At 47.4% G+C, this 9,478-nt stretch overlaps 1 protein-coding gene across 1 annotated transcript; it reads left to right on the top strand.

Moving 5' to 3' along the window:
* The first annotated feature begins 4,240 nt into the window (after positions 1-4,240).
* On the top strand, positions 4,241-9,058 carry MAGEA11 (MAGE family member A11). The gene is given in 6 exon segments (XM_017521336.2): positions 4,241-4,456; positions 5,440-5,535; positions 6,773-6,867; positions 7,679-7,687; positions 7,893-7,972; positions 8,034-9,058. Coding segments are annotated over 6 exon segments (1,521 nt in total).
* The last annotated feature ends 420 nt before the right edge of the window (positions 9,059-9,478 follow it).

Raw genomic sequence — 9,478 nt, 5'->3', positions numbered from 1 at the left:
TTTGCATTTTTGAGTTTTTAAGAGTTCTCTGTATGTTCTGGGTGCAAGTCAATGTTTTGATGTGTGCTTTGCAAATATTTTCTTCCAGTCTGTGGCCTGTCTTCATTTGATTTGATTTTAATTTTGAGGAAGTCCAAATTTATGTATTTGTTTAGTTCTAGGGCTGGGGCAGATAAAATACAAGGTGAGCTTAGCATTTTGTGATGCCAGAGTGCTTAAGAAATGTTGAGGTACGTTAAAAGGGCACAGGAACTTCCAAAGGCTAAAAGGGCTCACAAAAGCTTTAAAATTTGAGCAACAACATAAATAATGATAGCACTGAATTATAAGCAATAGAATAAAATAACAATTTAGATTTTTCTCATCTATGAGCATGGATTATCTCTTCATTTATTTAGATGTTTTCTAATTTTTCTGTCATATTTTGTAGTTTTCAGTGTACAGGTCTTATAAATTTTTCATTAAATGTATTCCAAAGTATGTTATGTTTTGCTATTCATAAAGCACTTGCTTTTTTTTTTGTCATTTTCATGTGTTTTCTGCTAGTATAGAGATACTCAATTAATTTCTGTATATTAAACGTGTATCATACAACTATGGTATATTCACTTATTAATTGCAGTTTTGCTTTTTTCTTTGTAGAATCGTTAAGATTTTCCACATTGACCAGCACGTTGTTTGCAGTAAAGACCATTGTATTCTTCCTTTTAAATCATGTTTTTCATTTCTTTCTCTTGGTGTATTGCAATAGTTTGAACCTCTAATAGAAAAAGTTGAGGAGAAGTATGAACTCCGTTATTTTTGCCTTGATCCTGACCTTAGATGGAAAGCATTCAGTATTTCATCATTAAGCCTATTGGTAGCTCTAGGTTCTTTTTGTAGATTTCCTTTAATGAATTGACAATGCTCACATATATTTCTAACTTGCTGAGAATTTTTAAAAATGAAATGTATTGAAATTTTCAAATGATTCCCTGCATCTAATGGTCATCAGTTTTTTGTTTGTTTGTTCTTACTCATTTTCTATTTTTTTCTCATAATTACAGGAATCTTATATAGGTACTGAATTTATGTCTACACAAAGAAATAATATCAGAGAAGGAATAAATAAAGGTAAATTAAAATGCTTTCTTATTCTTAACTGACCTAAAATATAACTATGTGTTTACATTAATAATAATACCATTGTATCAGGCAATTAGTGTATACGGAAAAATGAAATAAGTGATACTAATGTTACAAGCAATGCAATGAAGGAATTGAGTATACTCTTTTATAACGTGTCTATACTATCTAGGAAACAGTATAGTGTTATTTTATGGCATGTTTTCAAAATATATATTGTTAACTCCAAGAGAAAGACTACTTTTTTTTAAAAAGAGGTACATTTTGTGTGTACTAAATGGTCTATGAAATGAAAGAAGATGGAAAAAGAAGAGGAATAAAGAAAAATTAAATACATATGAAACAGTTACATACATGGTAGATATTAATGGGATTATATTATCACTTTAAGTTTGAATGGTGTAAATACACCAATAAAAGACAGATTGTCAGAATTAATAAAAAATAATACTCAAGAACATGTTTTCTATAAGAACCTCATTTTTAATTATAAGGACTCACATAAGTTAAATGTAAGGAGGTTGAAAAGGTATTCTAACACTGACAAAAGAAAGCTGGAATTGCTACATTAATTTCATATTTAGAGTGCCTAAAATTTTTAAAAAGCAGACAATACCAATGGCTGGCAAGGATGCTGAGCAACTAGAATCACTCAGTGCTGGTGAATGCAAATAGTACAGTCACCTTGGAAGACAGGTTGTGAGTTTCTTACAAAGCTGAACATAGTATTACCATATGATTCGGAGAACACACCCCCTAGGTATTAACCCAAGTAATTTGAAATTTTATGTCTATACAAAATCTTGCATATAAATTTGTATCATAGCTTATGTAATGACTGTCAGTAACTGGAAGCAAGTAAGTTGTTCTTCAGGAGGTGAATGGATACACAAACTGTGGCACAACCATTTAATAGAACACTATTAATCAACAAAAAGAAATGAGCTATTAAGTCACATTAGTCTGTTTTCACACCACTGATAAAGACATACCTGACCCTGGGAAGAAAAAAAGGTTTAATTGGACTTTCATTTCCACATGGCTGGGAAGGCTCAGAATTATGGCAGGAGGTGAAGGGCACTTGGTACATGGCAGTGGCAAGAGGAAAAATGAGGAAGAAGCTGAAGTGGAGACCCCTGATAAACCCATTAGATCTCATGAGACTTATTCACTATCATGTGGGTAGCATGGGAAAGACCACCCCCACGATTCAATTACCTCCCCCTGGGTCCGTCCCACAAAACATGGGAATTCTGGGAGACACAATTCAAGTTGACATTTAGGTGGGGACACAGCCAAATCATATCACAAGCCATACAAAGACATGGATGAATATTAAATGCCCATCCCTAAGTTAAAGAAACCAGTCTGAAAGGGTTAGATAGTATGTGATGATACAATTCATTTGATATTCTGGAAAAGGCAAAACTATAGAGACAGTAAAATGATCAGTTGCTTCCAGGAGTTGAGTGGGTGAGGGGGAAGGGTTGAATAGGGTAAGCACAGGGGATTTATTAGGGTGGTGAAGCTATCCTGTATGATACAGTAACGGTGAATGTAACACTATGCATTTGCCAAAACCCTCAGAACAACTGTGACCCCTAATATATGCAAACATAAAAAAAAATTAAGAGGTCTGATGATCCCAGGAAAGAATGGATAGTATGACAAAACAGAATAACTATATTACAAACATATGAAACAACTTCTATAATGAATATCAAGAGAAAAAGTGGTGGCACGAGTAACTCTGGAAGTGAGTAGGACCTCTAAGAATAAAGTTAGAAGGAACACAACGTTCAGAAAAGAAGGACCTTCCAGGATTCTGGCTGTTGCCTATTGTCAGCCCTAGAAGGACCCTGGCAAGAGGCTTGATGTGACATGCTCCCACTTCTGCAGTGGGGTGGGAGTGGGGTTTCAGGAAGGTGAGGCTGTGGTCTGAAATGGATAACTTGGATAATCAAAGGCTAGATTTGGGATAGGAGTAAAATGAATGAAAATAATGGTTTGGATGAAAAAGCAGCTGGGAGGGAGAGAATGAATTGGTCTTTCACTCAGATTTCAAGATATTTGAGCTGCATCCAGATGGAGAAGACTCTCACACAACCAAATTAAATAATAGGCCATCTGGGAGGGAAATTTTATTGACTTTTATTCATAAAGCTTCAATTTTTACTCATTTAGTATTGTAAGTTCTATTGAGCTGCATGTCCTCTGAGATATTTTAGTTAACAACAGAAGTGATTCACAAAGGAGATTATAGTAGGATACGGTCTAAAAATAATATTTTAAAACTGCCATTTATTAAATATTCAATATGTGGCAGACCCTGTGCCAGGTGATTTAATACATTTCTTACATTACAATAGTCCTGCAAGAAAAAAATGGTCTAGCAAACAGAGTATTGCTGTCACCTGTTCTTGGCTGTGTGGGGATCTGATCACAGCTGGCCATAAGTGGCAAGCTCACTTATACCACAGGCAGGAAGTTGGGGAACCCCCAGAAGATGAGGTGTTGGTGTAAAGGGGAGATGTCTGTTCATCTAAGGGATTGGGGGTTGAGGAAGGGCAGGCCCCGGCAGGGGTAAAGATGAATAACCCATAGGAGGACTTTGGAATCCCCACCCCAGAACCAACAGGGCCAGCCTCTAGCTCTGGTTGAGGAGGAGCCCCATGGGAAGGTGTGCACCTTCTCCCAGAGGTCCTACAATCACGGGTGCTGAAGCACCCGGGGAAGCACCTGGCCTGGGACTCGCAGCCATTCTCTGCTAAAGGTGCAGCTGGGCAAATGGTCCACCGTGAGGGCAGCAGAGCATCTCCCACCCATCCCTTTATCAAAGAGCCAGGAGCCAGGGGGAGGAGCCTGCTGAGTGAGGACTGAGGGTCCACCCACCCCACATAGAGGGACCATAGAATACAGCTCAGCCCCTCCTGTCAGCCCTTGAAGACCCTGGCAACATTGGCACCCCAACCACACCCCTCCTCTCTCTGCCACCTCAGGGGACTCAGAGTCAGAGACTTGGTCTGAGGAGAGCAGACACCCTAGGCAGAGGATGGAGCTCCAAGTTCTGCAAGGAATCAAGGTCAGAAACCTGAGGGAGGATTGAGGCACCCCCATGACCCCGAGAGCATCTGCACCCCTCGCCACTACTCTCCCCCTCACCCCCACGCGGGCAGAAGCGGGTTCCGCCCCCGCTGTCAATCCAGGGAAGTTCCAGGCCTGCGGGCCGGATGTGACCTCCGCTGGCTTCTACCTCTGGGATCTGAGAGAAGCGAGTGCGTCTTTCTGTGAGGGGCGTCTTGAGGGCGGCAGAAGGCAGCGGGCCCAGGAGGCAAGATGAGAGCTGAGGGAGAACTGAGGACACCCCTCCCCGAATAGAGGGCCCCAAATAATCCAGTGCCGACCCTGGAGCCAGCCCTGAACCAACAGAGGACCAAATTATCAGGCTGAGACAATCCCCCACCTCAATGCCCAAGGAGACTCTGAGTCGGGTCTATGGTGTGACTTGGGCAGAGGCAGTTCCATAAAGGGTGGGGCCCCAGGCCTTTCCAGACGTCAACATCAGGACTCTGAGAAATTATGGAGAGGCTCCACCCCATCCCGATAGAGTCCATCTTTGTCCTTGCTGTCAACGCAAGGAAGCTCAGGCTTGGTGCTCCGCCTTGCGCATTAGGGCTCAGAGAGACGTGAGAGCCTGGTTCTGACGGGCGACTTGAGATCCGCTGAGAGCAGCGGGCCCAGGCTCTGAGAGGAGGCAAGATGAGACGCTGAGGGAGGACTGAGGACCCCCCGTCCCCAGAGAGAGGACCCCAAATAATCCAGCACTGCATCTGCTGCCAGGCCGGGATCACCCCGCGGGGGCAGACTTCTCAGGCTGGGTCTTTGCGCACTTCCGCCCCCTCGGACCCCGCCACTTAAGCCTCAGGGAACTCTGGGGTCAGAGCTTGGTGTGACCAGGGCAGGGCTGGTTAGGAGAGGGCAGGGCCCAGGTTCTGCCAGGCATCAAGGTCAGGATCATGAGGGAGGTCTGAGACCCCACAGAGCAAGGCTCCATCTTTGCTGTCAGCCCTGGGAAGTTCCTGGCATGGCCACCAGGCACACAGATCCTGATTTGTGCATCCTGGACTGACCGAGGGAAGGGGCTTGATATCACGAGCACGACCTGCGGGGAGCACAGCCAGGGCTCAGTCCCTGCTGGGAGACAAGGGAGGCCTGTAGGAGGCCTGAGGGGACCCAGGAGCCCAGGACGGGGGCCCACCTCCGCCCCCATCTCAGACTGAGGCGCATCTCCATTCGGCCTTGGGAATATGACAGAGGGAGACCCAGGTCCACAGAGAGGGTCTCAGGTTTAGCCCTGCCAGGATCAAGGGGAGGAAGAAGAAGGAGGATTCAGGAGACCTTGGACTCCAGGTCAGCGGGGACCTTGGCACTTGGAGGTTCCAGGCATAGTGGCCACATGCGGTGCGTCCTCACTGTGCCTTCGGGGTGTCAGAGAGGAGAGGGTTGTGGTCTGAGGAGTGAACCCTCAGGTCAGCCCAGGGAGGAGTCCCAGAGCCCTGAGGGAGGACTCAGTCGACCAATTATTGCTGAGGTAGAAAACCTGCCCCTGCCATCAGTCCTGGGAGGCCCCAGGCAGGATTCTAGGAAAGAGGGGCACCTCCCCACTTCCTAGTTGGGGTTCCCCAAGAGACAGTGGCCTTGGCCTGCAAAACCCATTCACAATTCAGCAGGAGGGAAAGGGATGGACCTTGTCAGGAGTAAATCTGAATACCTGGAGGACACCCAGAGAGAGGAAGCACCCCTGAAATCTGTTCCATCTGTCAGCCTTTGGAATGCCATGCAGGGGTGTCCATGTAGCACCACTTCACTTTCTGTCTCCCACGTCTCAGAGAGGTGGGGCCCTTGGTCTGAGGCAGGTCCTCAGGTCAGCAGAGGGGTGCACACCTGGTCAGCACAGGGTGGAGCCAGGGATCTGCCGGTAGTCAAGGAGAGGAAAATGGGTGAAGACTGAAGGTAAGAAGTTACCCCCTCACATGCCAAAGAAAAAGGGACCTCACAAATCCCTGCTTCCTCTGTTTTCATCCCTGGGAAGCCCCAGGTAGGGGAGGCGTGTGCCATGCTCTCATTTCTGCCACGTGGTTGGGGGTGGCGGGTTTCATGGAAGTGAGCATCTGGTTTCAAGGGGATGATGACAGGTCAGCAGATGGGGAGCCACAACTGGTCAGCAGAGGGAGGAGTCTCAGGATCTTTAGGACTCAAGGTGTGCCTCCTTCATGAGGATTGGAGATACTACCCATCCCATAATGAAGGGACCCCACAGAGTCTCACTGTCCCCTGTCCTTGGCACTAAGGGGACCTGATCACGGGTGGCCCTAGATGGGAAGCTCACTTATAACACAGGCAGGAAGTTGGGGAACCTTCAGGGAGATGAGATCTTGGTGTAAAGGAATACGTCTGCTCATCTAAGGGGCTTGGAGTCGAGGAAGGACAGGCCCCGGCAGGAGTAAAGATGAAAAACCACAGGAGGACTTTGGAGGAATCCCCATCCCAGAACCGAAGGGGCCAGCCTCTGCCATCAGCCCTGGACAACTGCACACCGGGTGATGGGATGTGGGGTCCATCATTTCTGTTTTGGAATCTCAGGCAGGTAAGGACTGTGTTCTCAGAGGACGACTTTGAGCCAACAAAAGGAGCCCCATCAAGTCCACAAATAAAGTGGTCACTGAATCTGCCAAGAGTCAGGTGAGAAACCTTGAGGGTTTCCCCTGGCCAGAACACAGAGGAGGGTCACACAGAAGTCTGCTCTGCCCCTGCTGTCTCTCCAGAGATCATGTGCAGGACTATCTGTTGAGGCCCCTCTCTTACACTGGGATCATTGGTCTCAGGGAGGGGAAGGCTTTGGTCTGAGAGGGCTACACTTAGGTCAGCAGTGGGAGGGTCCCAGGTCATACTCAGAATCAAGTGGGGGCCAAGGGGACCCCACATACCAAACACATGGGACCCAGCCCTACCCTGCCCCTTCTGTCAGCCATGGGAAGTCACAGGGAACCATGGGTGTTTCCATTTCCCTGGTTTCCTCTTCCAATGTGTCCTGGAGATAGAGCTTTGGTTTCGGGACGTGGCCCAGGTCAACAGAGGGTGGGTCCCAGCCCCAGATGGGCATCAAGATGGGGAACAAGCAGGCTTCTTACCCCAGGACACATGGACCCAGCTGAATATCACCACCTCTTGCTGTCCTTCCTGGGTAGTCCTGGATGTATGTGGCCAGATATGGATCTCCACATGTCCTCTTTCATATCAGGAAAGTGAGCTATTGATCTGAGAGTGTCTCATGTCAACAGAAGTGTGTGTTTCAGGCCCTGGCAGGAGAAAGGTGAGAGCCCTAAGCTCACAGGAGACCATCCACTCCAAAACAGTGAGAAACGCAGTCTTGCCCACCTTTCTGACAGTGCTGGGGTGCCAGGATGGTTCTTGCAGTTTGCAGCCTGAGGGCTCCATGGTTCCTCTTCTAGAAGCCCCAAAAACTGAGCAGTGAGGCTTTTGTCTGAGAGAGTGTCTTCAGGTCTCAGAGCAGAGGAAACCCAGGCAGTGCCAGCAGTCAAGAGGAGATGATCACCCTCAACATGCAAAGGGCCCAACCTGCCTAAGTACAGAAAGGGACCCCCAACTTGCAGCCTCGCCTGCCCTACCTTCAGTCCTGGAGCATTCTGCTCTGATGTCCAGCTGCATCTTGAGCAGCCTTCTCACGTTCTTTTTCAGATTCTTAGAGAACAGGCCACGCAGTAGGACAGGAGCCCCAGAAGGCCCAAGAGGATCACTGGAGGAGAAGGCCTGTAAGTAGGCGTTCGTCAGACTCTCCATGGTTCATATTTCAGCTGAGTCTGCTCTCACGCTCCCTCTCTCCCCAGGCCTGTGGTTCCCCGTCACCCAGATCCTTCCCACAGTGCTGCCTGCTGATCTGACTAGAGTCACCATGCCTCTTAGGCAAAGGAGTCAGCACTGTAAGCCTGAGGAAGGTCTTCAGACCCAAGAAGAAGCCCCCGGCCTGATGGGTGCGCGGGATCTCCCAGTTGAGGAGCAGGAGGCTGCCTCCTTGTCTTCTACTCTGAATGCAGGTACTCTAGAGGAGGTGCCTGCGGCTGAGTCACCGAGTCCTCCCCAGAGTCCTCAGGGAGCTTCTTCCTCCCCCACTGCCATGGATTCCATCTTTTGGATCCTATTTGATGAGGGTTGCAGCAGCCAAGAAGAGGAGGGGCCGAGTACCTCGCCTCACCTGGCAGACCCTGAGCCCTTCCTCCAAGATACATTACATGAGAAGATAATTGATTTGGTTCATTTACTGCTCCACAAGTATCGAGTCAAGAAGCCGATCATGAAGGCAGAAATGCTGGAGAGTGTCATCAAAAATTATGACGAATACTTTCCTGAGATATTTAGGGAAGCCTCTGAATGCATGCAGCTGCTCTTTGGCATTGACGTGAAGGAAGTGGACTGCTTTAGCCACTCCTACTTCCTTGTCACCTCTCTCGGCCTCTCCTATGATGGTATACTGGGTGATGAGCACAGCATGCCCAAGTCTGGCCTCCTGATAATAGTCCTGGGCATAATCTTCATGGAGGGCAACTGTGCCTCTGAAAAAGTTATGTGGGAAGTGCTGAGCATTATGGGGGTGTATGCTGGGAGGGAGCACTTCCTATTTGGGGAGCCCAAGAAGCTCCTCACCCAAGATTGGGTGGAGGAAAACTACCTGATGTACCGGGAGGTGCCCGGCAGTGATCCCACATGCTATGAGTTCCTGTGGGGTCCAAGGGCCCACGCAGAGACCAGCAAGATGAAAGTTCTTGAGTATATAGCCAATGCCAATGGGAGGGATCCCACTTCTTACCCATCCCTTTATGAAGAGGCTTTGAGAGTGGAGAGAGAGGGAGTCTGAGCAAGAGATGCAACCAGGGCCAGTGGGCAGGGAACTGAGCCAATGCATGCTTCAGGGCCACATCCAGCAGCTTCCCTGCCCTGTGTGAAATCAGACCCATTCTTCCCTCTGTGTTTGATGAGAGAAGTCAATGTTCTCAGTAGTGGAGGGCACAGTGGATGGAGGGGAATACATTGTATAGTGTCTTTAGGTTTCTCTTCCATCAGGTGACTTGGAGATTTCTTTCTGTTTCCTTTTGTTAATTTTCAAATATTGCTCCTGTAATAAAAGATTTAATTAGTTTCAACATCTAAGTGTATGGATGACACTGATCACACACGTAGGTTTACTTATCCATTTCAAGTGTAAGAGTTTGCCATTTTGTAAAATATTTTGGGAAACCTTCCATCTTGCTATGATTTGGAATAAGATACCACGACA

Source organism: Cebus imitator, unplaced genomic scaffold, assembly GCF_001604975.1.
Source record: "Cebus imitator isolate Cc_AM_T3 unplaced genomic scaffold, Cebus_imitator-1.0 Scaffold1065, whole genome shotgun sequence".
Lineage (NCBI taxonomy): Eukaryota > Metazoa > Chordata > Mammalia > Primates > Cebidae > Cebus > Cebus imitator.
Note: the sequence above shows the minus strand (reverse complement) of the source record. Positions and strands in the feature narration are given on the sequence as shown.